General features: G+C 41.5%; 1 protein-coding gene across 1 annotated transcript in view; it reads left to right on the top strand.

Moving 5' to 3' along the window:
• The window catches only part of ADRA1A (adrenoceptor alpha 1A), an 89,392-nt gene extending 73,285 nt beyond the window's left edge, over positions 1-16,107 (top strand). Inside the window, exon 3 of the mRNA XM_004579078.2 lies at positions 14,093-16,107. Within this exon, the coding sequence (XP_004579135.2) occupies positions 14,093-14,610 (518 nt within the window). The 3' untranslated portion in view covers positions 14,611-16,107. The remainder of the gene's footprint in view (positions 1-14,092) is intronic.
• The last annotated feature ends 7,024 nt before the right edge of the window (positions 16,108-23,131 follow it).

Raw genomic sequence — 23,131 nt, 5'->3', positions numbered from 1 at the left:
CTGATTTTACTGGAGCGAAGTAGCAGAGATCCATAGACAGCCTCCACTAGCTTACACTGAGCAAAGCAGGGAGCCACGCAGGAGCTGGGAGTACAGAGCCAAGTGATATTCATATTCCTGCTTTAGACTGAGCTGTATCATGCTAAGAGATGGCTGCAGCATCAGATGACATCAGAAAGATCTGGTATTTCATTTTCAAGGACTAAATTGTCAGGAGAACCCAGATTAAATATCTTTACAGCACTCCAGAATCAAAAACCCTTTGACTGTTCCCTATTCACCTCTCTCTACACAAACATCAACTGACCCACAAGCTTCCTGGCAAGAACCAGAACTAGAAGCTACCTTAACCTTGGAAGTAGGAGCAATATCCTCAAGAAGTCTCACACTGCTTCTTTGGGAACTTGATCCCACTGTTTATGTCACTGATTTGGATGTGTCCTTACCCTTGCATCCCACAGTCAGGAGAAAAATATGGTAACTATCACATCACAATTACAACCTTTCTACAGAACCCTCTAAAACATATTTATAAGTACAAGAAGTAATAATTTTATGAAGTGCCTATAACTAGCAGTATAAATTATTTGGAAAATAGCCTTGTTTTAATATAAAAATAAGTGTCTTGAAGATTTAGAAGATAAATATTTGGAATGTGAGTTAAGGAAGACTTTCTTTGTCTACCTAAGAGTGTGTTCCTAGCGATAAGTGGTTGAAGCATGAGTTTTATTCAACATGTCATTTTCCATAAACAGAAATCACCTTGTGACTCAATAAACATTTATTAAGAATTTTGTTCATCATTGAATGCTGTTAATGAACACTGAGAAGGAGTCTGTGTCTTTACAGAGACTAAAATCATAGGGATTGGACATCATTCACTCATTCCATATTTTTGGAAGCCTACTATATACTATAAACTATTGTAAGCATTGAAGATCTACCAGGAAAATTAAAAAAAAAAGAAACTCCTGCCTCATAGAGCACCTTTTCAAGAAATGGGGCAAAAAAAGAAAAAGAAATAAACAGAAGATAATTATAAGCACTGTGGACCAAAGTAACTGGTGCTAAGTGTTTAGGGAAAATGGTGAGAAAACAAGTTACACTGTACTGAATTGCTCAGGGGTGAGCTGGAGTTTGAACACAGCCTTAAAGACAAGATTTGAACAGGTTCAAGTGTGAATGGATGTGGGAGGAGAGAACAGCCCCTGAGAGAAGAGCAGGTAATGCAGGGGAGAGCCACAACCGCAGCCACCCAGTGACCATGGAAAGTCCACCATGACAAAAAATCCTTAGTATTAGAAATTCATAACCCAATTTAAGAAGCATTTATTAGCTATATTCGCAGAGTGTAAATCCTAAGGATGGGAGTTCTGTGTGTATTACTAACCATTCTACCACTAGCACCTGTAACAGCACCTAACTCAGAGAAGATGTCAAGTAAATTATTTGTCAAGTGATTCAGCAACCAAAGGATGAGGATGATGTGCTTGAACTTAATCTTATTAACAGCAAGAAAATACACAGTATTTATCTTGGCAGATAACACCATTATGCGGTTCTCTTAATCACATCATAGAACCCCTTTTAAAAGTTCTCCTGCTCTCAGTAATTTTTCTTCTAGAATGTTTTCTCATGACTTCTAGTATTTCAATGACCTTATTTAGAAACCCCTAGGAAACAGTTCAGGGTGTCCTTCCCAAAGTCTTCGCCAATTCCTTGGGTTTTCCCTCCTTTCCAAATCTTTCCCTTTCCCTTTTTTTATTATGTCCTCATTTGGTGTTCCTTCATCATCCTGTATATTAGTTTGTTTTCTATTGATATAGCAAAATATCTGAGGCTGGGGACCTGGGTTTATTTAGCTTACAATTAAGAAGCTGGAACGTCTAAACAGTGTAATGCTAGCTCTCACAATGTCCCCCTGCCCAAGCTGCACCATGGTGGGAGCATGAGCAAGAAGAGGACATTGGCTGATAATATAGAAATCCAGACAGGGAGAAAGAGCCTTTCACTACCTTTCATAGAAACCCATCTCATGCGAGCTAATGGGAGTCCACAAGAACGGCATTGACCTTTTCCAAAGGCAGACCCCTAGTGGCCAAGATTCCTTACACTAAGTTGATCTCTTGAAGTTTCCTCCACCTTCTAATATCACCACACAGAGGACCAATAACCCAACCCATGAGTTTCGGGGGACAAACTACCTTACGAATCAAGCACCCTGCTAAACATGGACCTATTCCCACACTCCCTTTGACTGCTTCATATGCTTTTATAAAACAAGGGCGGGGATAATAACCACTACCTGGTGCAAGGTTATAATTTTGCAGGCAAGGAAACAGAGTTCCACTGGAAGAAAGTGACTCATGCAGCTTTAAATCATGAGTCCTGTCTGCAGAAGTGCTGGGGTTGGGAGTGAAGAAGAAAGGCATGTTTCGAAGTCACTTCAAAGAAAAACATGAGTGGGACTTGGTGGCCAGTTGAAATGTCAGAGGCAAAGGAAGGGGAAATTCTGAGATACATTCTGCTCTTAAAATGTGAGCTCTGAGCTCTCAGCTTTGAGCTCACACTGTGGTGCTAGAGAGAGACAGACATCACTCACTTCCTAAACTCTGGGTGATGAGACAACCAAAGAAAAATATTAACAAAACCTGAAAATGGTGACATGCTCCATGAGAGATGCAAATCACACTCAGAGGTGTGAATTTGAGGACTGTACCTCCATAGACTGGTGGTCAGGGAAGGCTTTTGTGTGGATGTGGAAGAAGATGCTTAAAATGGGAGACTTGTAAAATAAAGGTGACCTCAAAGAAAGTGACAAAGTTTGGAAAACAAACCAGTTAATCAAACAGACACAGCTTTTAGAAACAGCCCATGAAAGAACATAATTATTTTTTCATTGCTAGCTTTTTTCCTATAACAAATCATCAATTGTTAAGGTAAAGGAGGAAAAAAAACCTCAATATTTCTAGAGAATGTTTTGAATTATTTATTCAACACAAGGAGATCTGCTGCTTAGGGGGTAAAAGGAGTGTTTAAGGTGGAACTAGCATGGCATGATTCCAGGTTACATCCTCCTGAGTTACTGTGAGCCTTTAGATCTGACCCATGCACTCTGTCAGATGCACTCTGCTTTTTCTAACAGGGACAGTGCTGCTTGGGCCTTCATCAGGCTTGAGATAAACCATCCAGCAAGCACTGATTCAAGCAGCTTGTACTCCTCTGGGTGACATCCCTGACTACAGAAGTTACCTTGGGCTACCAACAGGATGCTGTAGACAGTGTTTTATCTGCCATTTGCAGAAGTATGCAGGATGAGAGAACAACCCCCTCAAGTGAGCTCTCTGCCGGCCAGCCTTAAGAGAACTGACTCTTCACACGGGAAATGTCAGCCAAAGTAATCCCAGTCCCTCGGAAAAGAGACTGCACTCTCACGCCACAGCAGGTGGGCCTACATCCACACACTGTATATACACCCAACATACTATGAACACCTCCCGCTTTATCACTGCATCTTCCCTTTCCTCCACTCCTCACCTTGCCTACTCACCATTCACACTTCCTTCCAGAAGGTTCAGGAAAGACCCAATATACTCTTTCCAAGGAGCAACTACTTGACTTTATTTGGAGATGAAAATTGTACAATTTGAAGGCCCAGATAAATACAGGAAGAAAATTAAGGCAAGTCCTTTACAAAAAGGCACTGACAAGACATCTACTTGCCCCACTTTTGAGTCTGGTGGTCAAAAGGAGATACACAGGCTTCATGTGGTACCCCAGCCAGAGATACAGAGGATCCTCATGGCTGAGATCCACACTTAGCCACCTTTCCTGTCACCACAGACCACTGAAGCTGTCAGGAACTGAAGACATCTTTTTAGAGAAATGTATCTTGATACTTAATTTCACAGGAAATTGGTCTATGAGCCTTGGGTTGGGACCCCAGAAATCCAGGCAATGGCTTCCCTGCAGACCTAGCATTCACAGAGACTCCTGGCTACCATTCAATGAAGTTAGCTGAAAGACTCCTGATTGGCTGAGAACTTCCCAGAGGGCTCTATAGAAACTCCAGGAGAAGTCAGGCAAGCCACTGTGACACAGCCAAACCAACAGCTCAACACAAAAGCATCTGGTAGGCTCTGGGAAAACAAGAAGCTCGAGTCTGTTTTTATACTCTGACTCCTACAACTTTTCTCTGAGTTTAATTGGATGGAGCAGCATTTTCTTACTAGAAGAAAATGTACACCTTACTGGTAAGAAAAATGCCAGACTGCCATTGTAGTATACTGAGTAAAATAGCTGCCTGAGACACTGTTATTCCATATGGGTGCCAGTTCATGTCCTGGATGCTCCACTTTTGATCCAGCTCCTTGCTATTGGCCTAAGCAAAGCAGTGGAAAATGGTCCAAGTGTTTGGGCCTTTGCCCCACACATGGAAGACCAAGACCTGGACCAGAGCTGGTTATTGCAGTCATCTGGGGAGTAAACCCTCTCTAGCTCTCTCTTACTTGCTCTTCCCCTCTCTCCCTCATTTACTTTCTCTGCCTGTAACTCTGGAAAAGACTTTCTTAACTGTGACTTTCAAATAAGTAAATAAATATTTTTTAAGGCACCAACCTGTCCTGCCTGAATATTGCTTGGCGCTGGAGTTAGTTGGTTACAGGAACTAGCTGTTTATTTGTGTGACAACTTGTTTCTCTCCTCCATTCATTTGATGTATATAGTTCCAATCAGAGAAACTACCAGTTAGACAATAAGAAATAACTAACAGTATTTTCTTCTATAGTCATAAAACATCAGCTTCTCTTTTGGAGTTCACACTTTTAAAACTAAGAATTTTAAATTCCAATTTTAAATTCCAATCTTAAATTCCAATTTTTGGAATATGATATACTTCTGACAAGCCCTTCAGAACATTATTTTCTGGCTTTTTAAGTAAAGTAGCTATTGATAATGACACTCTCCTCCTTCCTCATTAACTCTATGAAACCAATTGTTATAAATTGAAAACCAGACATACCACCACTATGTCATCTTATGTTTGTTATATGGCACCCAAATATCAAAAGCAGAAATGAGAAAGCAGAGAAATGAGAAAGTCTGAGTATAGCCCTGATTAGGCCTCAAATTAGTGATTTTGGGACATCACTCCCCCTTTGCTCAACTCTTCCTTCATCAGTAAAGTGGGGATTGCTTGTATCAAAGTTCCTCAGTCCTTACAGTCTAGCATTCTGTAAATCCAGTTAATAAAGTAGCATAACAAGTTTCAAGTTGTGTCACTGAGATGTCAAGTTTTCAGGTAGGTAAATAAAGGCCTGAAACTATGGCACTAGGATCAAGAAGACCAACTCATAACTTCCTTCTTCCAGACTCAGTGCCATAGTTTGGACGTGGTCCAACTGGGTCCTCCAACAGGGTTCCACTATGATTAGAGAATAGTGGTGTTGGGAGATAGTGGAACCTCTAAGAAATGCGGCCTGGCAAGACATCCTTAGGTCATCTAGGGTAGAAGATAATAGTTCACAGGAGAGAGCTGTTGCTTCTCCCTCACATGTTCTGTCATCTACAATCCACCATGAGACTGTTCCCAGAGCCTATGCTGTTCCATTTGGACTTGGACTGACCAGAATTTGTAAACTGAATAAACCTCTTCACTTCCTAAATAGCCAGCCTCATGCTTCATGACAGTGACAAAAGCTGACTGATAATTGTGCATTGAGGTACCCTGATTCTGCAAGAAACAATAAACTCTAAAGGAACCCCAAAATTCATAATGCAGTTATAATCCAAGTATTCCATTTCTATTCTCACTGAATTTTGCAGTAAACTGGAAAACTGATGTAGCAGGCAGTATATTAACAATGGTTGAAAAAAACATGATTTTTTTTCCTGATAATGGAGCATAGAGGGCAAACTTTTCTCTAACTGCATGGTTCAAATATAATTCCAGTGCCCAAAACTTTGTTGGAATGAATCCTGGTGTCCCAAATAACCCTATTAGATGAGCCCCTGGGCCAAAAATGTGAAGTTGAATGTTTCCAGTGAGTAAGAAAATAAGTGACAAGACATACAGGCATCATGAATTGAAGTTGAAATCATCATTTCGATTTGCCTTTGAAATCTATAGGCCTCCACAGAAGAGGTGACGATTCTGAATCTCCAAGAATGAGGATATCGAAGCCAGTTTGGCCTTAAAATCCTACTCTACCCATTTCCACTTGATCTTCTCAGTTTTAAGACAATCAGGGTGTTTGGAGGATTGGAAAAGATAGACCTCCCGCAGCTGAAAAAAATATATATTGGAAGGAAATCAAGTGAAGGGAAGAGTCCCAAGGGCTTGGGGTTTTTCCAAGGCCCAAGAATAGACCAGGCAAATTCACATGCAAAATGACCTGACATGCAATACAAGGTGTTCAGGGAATTAAGCTGGAAGCTGTTGACTCTGCTAAAACTGAGTCTGAGTAGGGATTGGTGAAGGAAAAACACAGCTGTGGTGGAAAGAGAAATACCAGTCTGTCTTCTCATGTGGGCAATTCAGAAATGTAGCTTTTCCTACAAAACATTATGAGAAAAACCACAGTATTAGATATAGCATGATGCAGCAATGAAACAAGTAGGGAAATACCACAGAGACAATCAAGAAACTGAACAAAAACAGTGGGCAACAAGAAAGAGAATAAGAACTCAAAAAGTATAAAGAAATCAAAGTTAGGGAGTGCAAGGGCTCTGGTTGCACAGGTAGGAAAATCAGGTATGTGATGAAGCACAACCTGGGACAGGATACTCATTCAATCAGTAGGTCAGTAAATCAAGAGGTTACTCATTCAACAAAGGCTCAGAAGAGGCTTTCAAGAGTCCCAGGGTGCGCTAGAATCTGGAGCTCCATGACTGTGCAAAACTAATATGGTTCAAGTTCCAATGGAATCTGCAAGCCAGTGATGGGTCAGGCAACATCAGTCTTTGACTAGACTGGTCCAACCCTCATGCTCCATGCCACAATGAGTATAAGACTAAAAGAAGCATTTTTTAAATTACTTATTTTTATTTGAAAGGCATATCTACAAACAGGAGAGACACAGAGAAAAAGATTTTACATCTGTTGGTTCACTCCTCAAATAGCCACAACAGCCAGAGCTGAGCTGATCCAAAGCTGGGAGCCCGCAGCTTCTTCTCACTCTCCCACATAGGTGCAGGGGCAAAAGGACTCAAGCCATCTTCTGTTTCCTTCGTAGGACATAAGCAGGAAGCTAGATCAGAAGTGGAGTAGCCAGGACATGAACCAGATGGTATGAAAAGCCAGTCGGTGCTTGCAGGTGGAGGATTAGCCTATTGTACTGGCCCCTGGGAGAAGGATTCTTCAGTTGTCTTCTCACTCTGCACAGAAGTATTAATCCTCAATAAACGTGAATCTGAGAAGAAATTCAGGTTGGAGATGAAAATGATGGGAGTTTGGAGAAGACGGTGCAAGTGGAAAGGTTTGGCAGAGAAGTAGATAGTAGGATAAAGGACCTTAATTGGAACCAGTAACTCTCCCAAGCCTGATTCCAGCCCTGGCTCCCTTTCCTAAGGGAGAAAAAAAATGAAACAAACAATGAGATCTGAGGTCATTGATGGTGTAAATAACAAGTGAAATAGTCCTTTGCTGTCCACTTTTTCCCTCCAGAAAGTTCCTGAAGGAAGTGAAGTTATGAAATCCCTCTCCTAATCCCAGCCGCCCATCAGGAACTATCCAGTGGGAATCACATGGCTCCCCTCCATGAGAAGAATGCTCCAAGCAGAACAGATGGAGCTCATGACCTACCCCTGCTAGAATGTTCAGGTTAAGGGTACGCAAGTCTGTGTCAAGCTTAGACACATCTGGATGCTGTCATACAATGAGATAAACCAGATGGTGTTGTTAATGTAACGTTCTCTGATCTGGAAGCATCTCAAACTGATGGTCTGAAAAGCCAACATCAAGAGATTTATTTGGATTAATAAGTAAATATCCCTGGAGGAGAAATATTGGAAACTGATGTCCAAATTTTAGTGTAGTTTAGTATTAACCAATGCCTCCGTTTTGCCCATATCTGAGCTGCATAGAGGAAATAAAAAAGAATGTTTTGACCATGGTCGGTAGAAAGGCGAGGACAGTCATTTCATCACTTCTCCTGAAAGTTTGAATTCTTCAGTGAAACTAGACGGCAGAGCTGAGTTCTGGGTCAAACAGAACAAGAGTTAGGGTGGAATTCTAAAAAGGAAAGACGTGATGGAAAGATGACAAAGAGCAAATGTTGAGTTTTATTATCACAAAACTGGACTGTGTAAACAGAAAGAGAATACTTGAAGGAATTTTGGGAAGTCCCAACGTTCTCAAATCACTATCTAAGCATTCACAAACATATTTCTTATTTTTTTCCCTTTATTTTAACTTGAAATTTTCCAAAAACAAAAAAAAAAAATACACTGCCTTAACTAGCTGTTAGGGAGCAGTGAAATTTCCAAAGAAGATAGTTTTTCGTATGCCCAGCTCATGCATGCTTACACTCATTAGCATAAAATCAGGCAGGAACATTTGTAAAATGTGTTCCTTGAATCACATTACTGTCACTGTTAAGAAGAAATATTGGACAATATATGAACATTGTATTATAAGATGCATTTTTCTAGGATGCATTATGTTCAAACAAAGCCATAAGTCATATTAACATTGACCAGTGTCTCACTTCTATGAGGAAATTCAAAAAAGCACCTTTCCCAAGGAATCAAGATGGCAGAATAGGGTAAGGGCATGTTTAAACAGGCAGAGAAAGATTAGCCAGTGTGAAGAAGAGAGGGCACATCCCAGGAAACAGGAGAGGACAGAACAACAGCAGAGGGTACCTGGGACTGACAGACACAGGAAAGCCGTGAACACAATGGTGTGATGATGCAATAACCAATAACCCAGTGGCATTCAACAAGTGCTGATCTGAAGTGAATGGGTAGCTGGAACTCCATCAGCAACAAGGCGGGAAGGGACGTTTACTGGGAGCTCAGGAGGTGAACCCAGACAAAGAACTGTCCAGCCTGCTGGTCTATTTGATTTAACCAAGAGCAGAGACAGAGTGGCAGGTCCCACATGGGCAGTGCAAAAACAGCACTGGATTTCACAACCCAATCTACCCCCAGGAGCTGAACCAGGGGTAACATTTAGTTTAAGGAGGCAAAGGCTCCTTAGGGCTGTTCATGCACTGAGCTGGGAGTGAACTCATTTCAGGTTCAGTGAACTGCAACAATGTGGCATCCTACAGATTCCACCCAAGATAAGTCCTGGTAGCCCCCAGATCTGACATCCAGCAGATCAAGAACCCTAATAGTGGCACATCACACACCATTTTGTATGGTGTGGCAAAGGCTTTAAGACTGCAGGGACAATAGTAAGCCATGCATGTGCTGAGCTGGGAGCAAAAGCTCACTGAGCTCAGTACATTGCACTAGTCCCACAGGGAAAATAATACTGACTTTGGCATCGTACAGGCCAAAAGAGGTCCATGTGGTCCTCAGACCTAATGGCCTATGGGTTCCATCAAGATCATCATCACTAACAACCTAGCTATATAGGTCTTCTGGTGTCTCCCTAATCCTGGGATCTGCTCAAACAGGAAATGGGAGAAGGGTTGTACAGACAACAGTGCAGATCCAGCACGGTGTCACAAGAGGTGGAGACTGGTGAGCCAGGAACTGGGGCTACAGAGACCATGGTGCAAACATAAAATAAGAACCCAGACCTGGAACTTGCTGGAGGGAATGGCACAAGTGACTGCAAGCAAAGAGCCGTGTACCAACCACAATAAGTAAGTCAAATCGAACTGTAGACCTATGGGTGATACGGCTTAGATACGTGCCCCATGGAGAAGAATCTGCTAACCAGAAGTACCATGACCAAGAGCAACAGAAGAGACAAAGGCACAATGAATATTACTGCAGACTCCCCTGCAAAGGAGCAAAAGCCTTTACCAACCTCAGAGTTAACTGAGGAAACTTCGAAAAATGGGGGATGGAGAATTCAAAACACTGGTTTTAAAGCTTCTTATCAACAACGAGAATCACGTAATACAGGAGTTCAAGAAAGTTAAGGACTATGTCACACAGGAAATGAATCAAATGAAAGCTGATATATCAACAATGAAGAATACAGTGGAGCAAATTAAAAGTACAGTGGAGAGTCTCCAAAATGGAATGAAGGAGGCAGAAGAAAGAATCTCAGAATTGGAAGATATTTTCTGTCAGCAGGAGGAAACAAGCAAAGAACTGGAAGCAGAGCTGTGTCAAGCTAAAAAAAAAAAGTATTCAAGAATAAAAGACACTATAAAAAGTCAGTAGTAGTAGACTGGATTAAAATAATAAACCCATCTGTTTGTTGCCTGCAGGAGATATATCTCACCAACAAAGATTAGTGGAAACTGTATCTCATGGATTTTGACTTTTTTTTAAAGATTTTTTTTATTATTATTGGAAAGCCAGATATACAGAGAGGAGGAGAGACAGAGAGGAAGATCTTCCATCTGATGATTCACTCCCCAAGTGAGCCGCAACGGGCCGGTGCGCGCCGATCCAGGTCCCCCATGCAGGTGCAGGGTCCCAAAGCCTTGGGCCATCCTCGACTGCTTTCCAGGCCACAAGTAGGGAGCTGGATGGGAAGTGGAGCTGCCGGGATTAGAACCGGCGCCCATATGGGATCCCAGCGCATTCAAGGCGAGGATCCTAGCCACTAGGCCACGCCCCCGGGCCCTTGACTGTTTTTTAGTTTCGTCTCTTCAAAACTCTTTCTCATTAAACTCTTCAATGACTCGTGGATCATACAGTAGCATCATTTTCTTCAAGAAGGTTCTTGCATTTTTTTTCATTTCTTCAGTGATACATTAGTCATTCAGTAGCATGTTATTTAACTGCATCACATTGTTAATTTCTTTTTTCTTCCTGTTATTGATCTTGTTTTGTGGGTTTTCATTTAAGGGGATGTATAGTAACTGTGTAATTGAGAGTATCATGTCTGGTAGCATGTTATTTAACTTCATGGCATTGTAAATTTCTATTCTTCCCATTGTTGATTCTGTATTGTGGCTTTTCTTTAAAGGGATGTATAGTAACTGTGTAATGGAGTCTATCACATCCAGATGTGAAGATACAATGCAGTATGCATCTTTACTTCCAGACCAAAATGGACTCCCAAAGAAACTATTAATTAATCTTGACAATAGGATGCTGGACCCTCTGCCATTGTTCCTGCCCACAATGATGGACATATGACTGTTAATGAAGAACTAAGCTATAGTGATAATGTAGGGGAATTCAGTGAGGGGAGAGGGGATGGGAAGGAGATAAGGGAAATCCCAGGACCAATGGAACTGTACCATAAAATAATGAAGAGGAAGAGGAAGAGGAAGAGGAAGAGGAAGAAGAAGAAGAAGAAGAAGAAGAAGAAGAAGAAGAAGAAGAAGAAGAAGAAGAAGAAAAATTTAAAAAGAAGCACCATTCCAATTTAGTTTCTCCCAGCTACACACTCAGCACCCCATATATGGAATCCTCCTTTCACAAGAACTGCCTTCTTCAAGTATATGAGACTTCATAAAACATCATGGACCCTAAAATCAAATTCTGAAATTACAAGACCCAATTTTATCAATAATTGTCTGGATTAAGTTGACTGTGCTATTTAACCCTATTGCACTGTGATTTCTTCATTTGTGGGACTGGACTATTGATGGGAGGCAGGTAAATCATAATGTTAGCAACAATAAGTTATGTATTAAGTGTTTAGCATGGCGCCTAGCCCAAACCAGGCCCTCAGTGGTGGCCAACTTAATTAAAATGATAGGACAATTCTACCAGCTCTGACTTTGGACCAGAAATGGTCTCCCCAACAAACTGTTCAACCCATCTGGACAATAAGTAGCTGGACTCTATGCTGGGTATATGTTTGCAAGGAAAGAATCTTGATGGAATTTGAACTGTAATACTGCATCAAGGTGGAGGAATCCACCAGGGGGGAGGGGCGTGGGGAGGGGTGGGGGGATTCCCAGAGCCTATGAAACTGTCACATAATGCATAATAATTAATAAAAAAATTTTAAAAAAATGATAGGACAAAGATAAGAGCTTGGAGTGAATGAATAAAATTTTCTGTTACCTAAGCAAACATTCAGTGTGTGTGTGTGTGTGTATAAATTCCTTCAGACAAATTGAACCCAGCAAGGAGTGTGATTCAGTGATAATAAATACTCTAGTAATCAGCCAGGACACCATTTTGTCTACTTTAGTTCCTTCAGTATGTATGTTAATTTTTTCTTTGTTTGTATTTATGAGATCTTCTGCCAAGTTTCAGAGTGTTGTTTGCCAGAATGGATTTTAAGTGTACCCAAAAGTTTATCAAGACTCTGCTGTATCCACAGTACAGAGAGAAAAAGAACAGATGTAAAATCAAGGCTATAAGCTGAAACTACAGGAAAAAAAATGTGTAAGAACATTGGAAGTTATCCATTCAACTTGTTCATTCTTCAGGTGGCGATTCAGATCCTTCTTCAATCGGAGACCCAAAGTGCATCCAAGACCACTCAGCTTAACATACATAAAAGTGTGACTACAATCCAGAAGAAGAACAGGAGTTTGGGAGTGAATAAAGAAAAAGCAGGGGCCAGTGTAGTGGTTTATCAGGCTAATCCTTTACCTGCAGCACTGGCATTTCATATGGATGCCAGTCCATGTCCTGGTTGCTCTATTCCCGATCCAGCTCCCTGCTAATAGCCTGGAAAAAGCAGCAGAGGATGACCAAGATCTAGGGCCTTTGCATCCATGTAGGAGACCCAGAAGAAGCTTCTGAGTCCCAGCTTCAGATCAGCTCAGCTCTGGCCATAGTGGCCATTTGGGAAGTAAATGGAGAGGATGGACGATTTTTGTCTCTCCTTCTCTCACTGTAAGATCTCCCATTTAAATAAAAATATATCTCTTTAAATAAAAAGAAAAGAAAAAGAGGTGAAAGCAAGATCAAGATGTTCACCTACAACCTATCTGAAAAGAGTGAAGATAGTCAGGATTTTGTAATTCATGAGTTAGACTTACTTAAAACCACTAGAGAGACCAGTGTTGTGGTGCAGCAGCTCAGGCTACCTACTGCAATGTCAGTAACCCATTTTGCAATGCTGATTTAAGTACCAGCTACTCTACATTCAATCCAACTATCCATTTGTGGGAAAATGTGGAGCTCCTGTTGCCTACAAGTGAAACCTGGATGGAGCTTCTGGTTCCTGGCTTCAAACTGGCTGTTGGAGCCATCTGAGGAGAGGACCAGCAGTTGGAAGATCTCTCACACGCGTTCTCTCTCTCTATTTCTGCCTTTAAAATAAATAAATATTTTTTAAAACTTCTAGAATAAATGTTAAAAGAACTACTTGAAGTCTAGGGAAGGAAAAATAAAAAGCACTGGACTGAATTAGGAGTTCTATGTTTCCATTGAACTGGCTTCTCTAATTGGTGGTTTCTACAGTTTGAGTGTGGTTTGTCCCCTAAAGATTCATGGTCCCCAGGGCAGGTATTGAAAGGTAGAGGGACTTTAAAGAGATGGAGCCTAGTAGCTGACTGGGTCATAGCCATCCTTGTGAAGGTACTAATATTAGTCTTGTGGAGTGGGTTTGGACCTCACCAGAATAGATTTGTTCCCTCAAGAATAGGTTTTTCCAAAAAAGAAAGACCACTTCACAAATGCTTGGCCGTCTCTGCATACAGGTATTTCCATTTCCACTTCTTTGACATAATATAATACTGCCAAGAGGTGCTTTGGTCATGCGGGTGGTGGACTTCCAGCCACTGAAACTGTGAGTCAAATAAAATTGTTGTTACAGCAAGACACACACACACACACACACACAGAGTACTCAATGGATCAAGTAAGAATTGTCTTTTAGGACATTACAAAGAGGTTATATTCACAGGGCTAGTCGGTAAAATCCAAAAAATACAAACGTACTTTGAATTATTTGAAACTTTTAAGACAGAAAAGATGTTTGCTTGTTTTCATAATCAACTGTCCTGCTGGCTTGCAAATAATATGTATAAATCTGTCTGTTTTCTTCCAGGGTCTTTCTTTCCTGAATCTAAGCCCCCAGAAACTGTTTTTAAGATAGTGTTTTGGCTTGGATACCTAAACAGCTGCATCAATCCCATCATATACCCGTGCTCCAGTCAAGAGTTCAAAAAGGCCTTTCAGAATGTCTTGAAAATCCAATGTCTTCGCAGAAAGCAGTCTTCCAAGCATGCCCTGGGATATACATTGCATGCCCCGAGCCAGGCTGTGGAGGGGCAGCACAAGGATATGGTGCGCATTCCAGTGGGCTCTGGAGAGACCTTCTATAAGATCTCCAAGACAGACGGAGTCTGTGAATGGAAATTTTTCTCTTCCATGCCCCGTGGATCTGCCAGGATTACAGTGCCCAAAGACCAATCAGCCTGCACCACAGCTCGGGTGAGAAGCAAAAGTTTTTTACAGGTCTGCTGCTGTGTAAGGTCCTCAACCCCTAATCTTGAAGAGAACCATCAAGTTCCAACCATTAAGATACACACCATCTCCCTCAGTGAAAATGGGGAAGAAGTTTAGAGGACAGGGAAGGGCAACTGAAAAGGGGCGCCATCTTAGCTACCACTGCCCCCTTCCCACTTGGAAAGCCTGTTCACTTCTCCTGCAAAACAAAACAGGCCCAGCAAGTGAGGGAACCACCTGGGAATGGGATGGGGAGGACTCAACTCATCAGACATCAGGTAGGGCACAAGGAGCTGCCAGTTCAGAGTGATGCTGAATAGCATTTCCCTGCAGCCAGTGTGCCCTCAGTCATTCTCTGATCCCACTGTCCACAACTAGCCCTTTCAATGAAAAACACCATGGGAAACAGAATTTCATACACAACCCAAAAGACTATAAATATAAGATGATGATTTCATCAAGAGTATTTTGAGCACATGCTCTAAGTTTGGAGTTATTTCTTGATGGAAGTGCAGAGATTTTATTTTCAGGCTAAACCTACTTGACAGCCACATTTGGCATTTATGAAAAACAATTCTAGAAAGGAAGAGTTGTAAGACAATGGCTGATATCCAGGTTCATTATCTTTAGAGTAGGTTTGTGAACTCCACTCTTTCCAATCCATCCAGTTTCTCAGTTTGGATGACAGTTGACAGTGGGGTATACTTGGCTGCTCCTTGTTTCCTAAACATGGCAGAGAGGTGTACTCATCATGTCTCAGAATACAATGGTTGCACACTCTCTGCTCTTGGGTCTAGAAGGGATGGAGAAAACCAGTCAAGTGGAACATGGCTTTTTCCACAGAAGACATTAGTCTTCAGGCTCATTTTTTTTTCAACTACTAATGACAAAACCTGTTCAGATTACAAGATCAGATGAAAGAAGATGTCTTTTGTAACATATTTAAAAATCAAGAGATTGGGATGAGGAGGATACTGATTTCATGCTCAAATAGATGCTTCCAAATGGCCCCACCATCTTTTTTGACATGTCCTGGAATGGTTCTGGACAAATCACTTATTTCCTCCAGAACTGTTATGAGAACCTACAACCTATCATATTTTGGAAGAAAAAATAGTGCTTCCATTTTCTTCTCATCTACTTCATTTAATGAATTGGGTTCACCTAGGGCATGTTGGAATGATCCTTGTAACTCAGATATATCCTTCCTGAACTTTGACAGATGTTCATACTTAGCTTTGGACAGATGCTGACTGATCACCAAAGAACTGTTTAAAGCAGTAGTTTGCAGACAATGTCTGACAGAACTTCACTAATTTTGGAAAAAGATCCAGCAGTCTGTTCGCCTCACCTATCCCCACTTTCTTCAGGGACATGGATAACATCAGAATATTTTGTTCTATATATACCAAATTTTTGGAAATCTTAATAACTTGGTATATTGCGAATGTGGAAGATGGTAACTATATATAAAATTTTAAATATGCCTGTCAATCCACAAACAGAATTTAAAATAGAACTTAGGTTTTGGGAACCATTTTTGGCAAGAATAACTGATCTATAACTACTGGCCATTTCCAGGTTCTCTTTCCCCTCTTTTGGCAATGTCCTCTAAGAATTTCAAAGCAGATTGTAATTGCTATGACACAGTCTCCCAAGTAAATGTCATGAACCCATTATTTTCCCTTTTTCTCCTTAGAAAAGTGATCATTTCTGTAAAATACTTCTAAAAGATAAATATTTTTCCATGCTGCAATAGAGGATTATGGCTGCACATGAATCTGGGTTTGTGGTTGGTTGTGTTTGGACCTAGAATATGAATGCTTTCTCGACCTTTTGCTTGAAAGCATCTTCTAATTGGCTGGATAAAAACTCAGTCTTGTGTTCAGAATTTAGATTCTGGCACTTGCATACTGACTGGAATTCTATACTCTTGGTCTCTGCATGTCCAATAACAGTTTCACCAGACATGGGTATCCTATTATAGAGGCAGACATTTAAGAACTTGAATATGCAAGCCTTACTTTCCTTCTGCCTTAATAGAAAAAAAAATGCTTAATTGCTGAAAGAGCTGCTTTCAGGAACTGATTGAGAAACCATGCTTGATCAAGCTTCCCTCTTCAGTAACATGTACTTCTGTGCTAGAAATGGTCTTTAAACACTTTTACAGACAAATCTAAATTTTAGATATGGAGAAGCTTCAGAACGTCTGAAACCTAGTGTCCAGGCCGCTACTAATCAAGACGAACAACTATAAAATCTTTCAATCAACAGAAAAAAAACCAGGACAACTGCATCTATGTAAAATCAGCCATAAATAATTGTTTGTTACCTGTTTCAGCTTGTCTCCATCCAGGGAGGCAAATTTTAAGCATTTTTTTTCCTTTCCCATAGCAAGATATGGGATATAGATATAACAACTTTGCGAAAAAGTTGATGACATCACCCAAAACTTATATATGAGTTGAGTACACTTTACTCACCCACAGAAATCTCCATGTCCTTCAGCATGCATGCAAAAACCTTTCTAAAGTCAAGCAAATGATTGACATATTTATACCCCAATGTTTACTGTTCTAGTAGGAGTTTGAATAATTTACCCAAAGTAGAAGTGGTTAAAATGTCTGGGTTCATATGGTATAAAAAGCAGCTGCCTTGGAATTGTCTCAACATCACAAAAAACAACCTGTCACTGTGGGAGAGGCAAAATTTGAGTTTGCTCTGCAATTCAAATTTCCACATTAAGACAGACCTTAGATATCTCTAGTCAAAAGATTTCCCTAGGCTTTTACAGATATTTCAGAAAAGAAGCTTCCCTCCACTGTTTTCTTCCTTTTGCCTCTCCCGGGTCTCACCCAAGACTGGTTCTGCTCATAACCATAAAATACAGCTAACAGTCTCTAAAATAGTAAGCCCTCAACCTTCCTACTGCCAACATGAATAGTTCCATCCTTAATAGATAACTTTTCTTTAGGTTTTTCTGTTAAATTCTGCTGTTTACCTATCTGCAAGGCATACCATACCTATTGTCTAAACCTCGAACCAACTCCACTATTCCAATTTTAGAGATAAAATAGGAGAGCTGAGAGACATTATAGATTTCTCGAAGACCAATAAGAAGCCACAATTCACACCTGGCTTCCCTAACACAAAATCTACACATTTTCAATAGCACCTTTACTTCCTAATAAGTAGAGATAAAGTTTTTGCTTCTTTGAGATTTGCCTCAAGTTAAATTTAATAAATATATGACCAAACCTCCAACCCAGCCAAATCCAAGAGTAGGTCCTTGTACAAGGGTTGATTTGTACAATTCTACCAGGCCTTCATCACCTTCTTAGGGGTTAGTGATACAAAATGTTATCAAGACCTGATAAGGACAAATTTTACTCAACTGTGAATAGATGGACATATTAGTGAATACAGTGGATGTTATCTTTGACTGAGAATAGCAAACCAAAGTTGTAGATAGGAAATATTTTGGTTAAAGTGTTAAAATTATTGATTACCAGGCACTGTTAATACAGTTTTAGTAGCTTATCCCATTAATAATAAATGATAGCAAGTACAACATCCCTCCTCTCATTCACCTGTATTTCACATTTTTGAGTTGGCAAGAGGGGAAAGGACTATAGGCACTGCACGGACTTGTCAAGCATGTGAATTTCATGGATATCATCATGGAAAAATGGTGTGGAAAGCCGATCTTCAGCAGCCAGAATCTCAGGAAATCTTTGAAAATGAGGCATTGATTGGGAGTTTTGCTATTCATGAGGTAACATCCACTTGCTCCTGCATTTCCTTTTATAAAATAAGGCTGTGTGCCCTAAGCATCTTGGCTTTTCCCCTCTTCAAATTGCACCATCACATAAACCTAATGATCCAATAGGCTTCATGGCTGTGGCCTGAGAGTAAAAGCACTGTAGGAACTATTTGCTTGGGCAGGTAATTGTTCATTCTTTAATCACAGTTAGTTATTCACAGCTTGACAAACATTCTCAATGGCTTCAGGGGCTGGTTCTGCTCTTGTCTTCTTGCCAAAAAAAAAAAAAATGCTGCTTCTGTATCTGAATACTTGCTGACTTAATTAAGGAAGAGCTCTGCTCATCGGCAAAGGGGAAGCCAAGCAGACAGAAGGCAAACTCTTCAAGCAAAATTCAGGGTGACTCAAAAGAAGGCAGAGTGACAGATATGGGGACACTAGAGGTATGCTCACTGGTTACTCTGATCTCTTTCTACACTACTAGGACTTCTAACCATGAAACCACCTGAACATACATCTAGTCATGCCTGATTGGAACACTGCACCTGTTCTGTGTCTACAAACTGCTGTGGAGCCAGGCTAAGTTAGTCTGTCATGATGCCATCTATCCTCAAAAGGCTGCCAGCAGCAGCCTTCTGGCTCTGAAAAGTTTCTGCAACATGAGTGAGTAGAGATGACCGTTGTGGGTTGGGTGAGCAAAACCAAATTAGCATTTCAGCAAGGACACCGACCCCTTGCCAATGCTGCCATCAACTTAGTCATGCAGCCCAGGCCCCAGTGTCAAGGGATGGGCTCAGAATGGGGCCCTATCTGTCCTCCGCAGGAAAATGTGATCTCCTCTTTGCTGCTGTAATGTAGATTACTGCTTCTCCCCCTTAAAGGAAAGTTTATGTGGTGGTGGGGGCGGTGCTTAACCATAGAAAGCGTTCAATGTGGAATGGTTTAGAATACTTTTTTGTAAGTATTTGCAAGTATTTGCAAAAATACTGATGAGAAACTGTCCTGCAACCATTGGATCTTTCATTCCAAAGACAAAACAATTGTCTTTACTTCATGTGGGGCTCAGGAGTTGTTCAGTCACTTCCCTAACTCTGCTATCATTGCCACCTTACAATCTAGAAATAATTGCTAAACTGAAAAAAAATTTTATTTCATTAGGAAAAAATCTGAGTACAAATTTACACAACATTTTGGAGAAAAAGAAGCAATGATCTATCAAAACGTTTGAACACATAGGCACATGCAAAAGTAAGATGGAAAATCCCAACAAGTTGAACATTTCCTCCCATTTATGTAGCACCTCATGCTTATTCATGTACTTAGAATGGAAAGAAACCTGAAAGAGGTAAAACTTAAGGATTTTCTTGACTGTCCCCTTATCAGGCCTCCAAAGCCTTTTTCCATGACACCTCAATGTCCCCAAAAGCCACTCTGACTTTCAAATTGCACTCATTTGTCTCTGACCAATAACTCCAGCTCTATTTGCACTCTCTCTCCTCTCCCCTCTCTCTGGGCAGCCCAGGATTATCCTAAGGGCCAAGTTCATGTTTGTTTATGCTTTACTCTTTGGCTAAAAGCAAGCCTGTGTAAATCTGTTCTTGTTCCCAAATAGGCAGCCACAGAACCAAGGAAATAGGCAGGGCAGGAGGCTCTAGATTTGCCCCACAGAGTGACACCTAAGACAAAGCCAACAGTGATGGTCACCTTAGGTCATCAGGAACCCAAAATTCCCAAAGAGAATTGTGGGAATATTTCTTTTCCCAATGAACCTGCAAGTCATTATGTGAACACTTCAGCAGCAGCAGCAGCAAACCCCTCTCCTGCGCCCAACATTGCACTTGGCACAGAAAATCCAGAGAGGCACAGACAGTCCCAGCTTATGAACTGGATGGATTCCAAGCTCATGAGAAGTAGAGAAGCCATGACTGCATTTTTCCGAGAGGCACTATTTTACACAGGGGAGGGAAAGGGTGTTCCCAGATGAACCAAAAAATTAAAACCTACTTAACATCCACCTGAAGTTGGCAAACATTTTCTGTAAATGGATAGACAAAAAATAATTAGGCATGTGGCCTCTGTGGTATCTGTCATGCCTTCCTCTTTGCTTTGGCTTTTTTTGGTAGGAGAGATAATCCTTTGTAAAAAAAATTAAAAACTATTCTTGCCTAAATAAAGTAAACTTCAATCCAGGTTTAGCCATGCTCACAATAACTACAACGAATAATGCTAAGTGGTGGCTCTTCAACATACAAGCATCTTTGTTAAAGTGAAAGTTTATCTTTCGGGATAAGGCCTGCTCCATAGATCACTATGATGGAGGTATCAGCAGAGAGGCCAGGGCACATTTGCCTTCCCCTGTTAGATTCTGTAGGACAGACAGGTCTGCAGAAGCTCAGCTGAGGCCCTGAAGCCCCCAAGTTCTTTAACTTAGCAGCAAAAGCCCCCTAGCCAGGCTGACTCAGAGTAACATAGTCAAAAATGGCCCTTCACCAGGGCCAACTGAAATCCTCCCAGATCTAGGTACACACTGAAATGTAGATTCCCCACAGGCCTTCCAGAGACTTGAGGGCCACGTTAGTTTCTTGGGGAAGCCTCCTGACCACAACACACAGAAACAGGTGCTTGAGGGAAGGGTATATTCCAAAAGATAGGCTTTCTCCTCCTCCATTGATTCTTTCTTTTCCTGTTTTTCCTGCCTATCTAAAATAGAAATGGTATTGCTATGGGGAAACAGATTGGACCTTTTCCTGGGAATGCCAAAGCTACAGTTCTCTGAGCTAACACTTTGTTGGAGAGACCTGCTTCTCCTACTCTCTGTAGTGCTGATAAGTAATAAGGAGAAGGAAAATGTGCTCCCACCACCCAGGGCAATGCAGGGAGGTGAGAGTCCGTGGCAGCAGTGCTCTGAGGTACAGCATGGAGTAGGAGTGAGTACAGAACATCCATAAAAGGACCGAGGAACACTGAGGCCATGTAGTAACCACATCATTGCCTGCCTCAAGAAGAAAACTGAAGTCTTGGGCTGATGTTAGGTGATAGCTTCCCTTTCCTTTCTTCCTCTTTGTTTTATCTTTTGCCTCCTGATCCCTTCCTGATGCCACCCTTTCAGCCCAGAATCCCACCCTCACTGCTGGCTCCCCTTACAAGCACTGAAAGCTATTAGGTAGGTACCCTTGCTTCTTGTTCCATGTAGAGCTCAGGTAACAAGATGAGGTTTCCCTCAGCAATACTCTCCCCTCCCTGGGTCTGGCCTGACTCAGGGAGCCCTGATCCTCACAGCCTCCAGTGAGCAGCCCAGGGCAGCCACTGGGGCCTGCTGGGAGAGGAGGACATGTTCAAGGTCCTGATCCACAGGACTTTTCAACTCTGCTCATGTGCTTTTAAATAGTTAACTCCAAATGATGGGCATAGATGCAACACACAGCCACATTCCAGACAAGAGTTGGCAGTGACAGTGATTTCTGTGCTACCTCTATCCCTTAACTGGTTGCCACCTCCTACACTCTGATGGCACAGACATCCCTACTGGGCCCTTCAAAGTTACATTTCCCTTCCTCTTCACCCTTTGCCTCTTGTCTTTCGCTGTTGCCTCTTTTTCCTGTGAGTGACTTAGGGATTCAAGGCCTTGATGAATCCCATAAAGTAAGCACAGTTTCATGATAGCATTGAGCAGATGATTAATCCATCAGGCGGTACAGCCCAGGCAAAATTGTCAATGATGCAAAGGATGTTTTCTCTTTTCAGGGACTCTGCTCCTTGTCCTTGTCCCCAATAACTCCTTTGCTACTGGATTATGGCTTCCCTCCTCAGTGTCTCCTTTGTGCATGCACAAAATGTATACAAAATTCTTTTCCCAGATCAGAAGTTGAAACTCAAATCCTCTCCAAGTTCTTATAACAATTATCTATCACATATATTTGGCAACTAATTACATACATTATTGTGATTTTTCTGTTGCTTTTAAAAGTCCACATCTATCTAAAGCATGCCTTCTATCTTGTCACTTTCTTTTCCTGCTGAATTAAAATAGAAATGGGGGTAAGACTAGCTGAGTTCTGGGACCCCTCATGTACCAGCAAGGAGACAGGGGAGTGGAGTGGAGTGGAGCAGGTGATGGAAAAAGGGCTAGAAGATCAGATCCACAGAGACATAGAAATATCAGAGGGCTTGCCCAGGCAGACTCAGGTCATCGTTGATAGCCCTGGAATACCTGAAAAGTCACAGTCAGATCTGATTTGTGGTACACAGCCCAACAGTGAAGAATTCCTGACTAGTCACCATGTCCAGGCAAGTGGACATGTGGTTACCTCTGAGACATCTACACCCAGCAAAGCAGAGTTCCATCGCTGAGCACAGGTGAAACACAACAAGATGTGAACAAGAATCCACAGAGCCCAACCCCAGGAACTGATTCACTGAGGACCACATAAGAACCCTAAGGTCGTCCCAGGACTCCAGCCCAGCTGTGCTTTGAAGGTACTTCAGTGCTGACTGTCCATATCAGGGTTGAATGGAAAAGAGTCTCAAAAGGCCTTTGAATCGTTTCTGAGCAGCTTTCCTCTACTCTGTCTCATAGCCAAAGGACAGAAGAAAGAAAACTACTTTGTTTTGATTTGACTTAATAGTCACAGCCACTCCCTGCTAAAGGGTGGTTTAATCCAGACCTGAAGACCACTTCCCACCCTTAGTGCTTAATCTTCCAGGGACTACAATGTTGTAGTATCATGGTCCATGCTGCATAGACTTAGAGAACCTTACCCTGTCCACATTGCTCCTCTTGTGAAATTTTATTCCATTTATATTTCATGTGCTCATCCAAGCTGTTATTATAGACAAATCTATTGCCGTAAATTGGGATTAGCTTAGATTGTGCTC

This window comes from Ochotona princeps, chromosome 11 (assembly GCF_030435755.1).
Source record: "Ochotona princeps isolate mOchPri1 chromosome 11, mOchPri1.hap1, whole genome shotgun sequence".
Taxonomy (NCBI): Eukaryota; Metazoa; Chordata; class Mammalia; order Lagomorpha; family Ochotonidae; genus Ochotona; species Ochotona princeps.
Note: the sequence above shows the minus strand (reverse complement) of the source record. Positions and strands in the feature narration are given on the sequence as shown.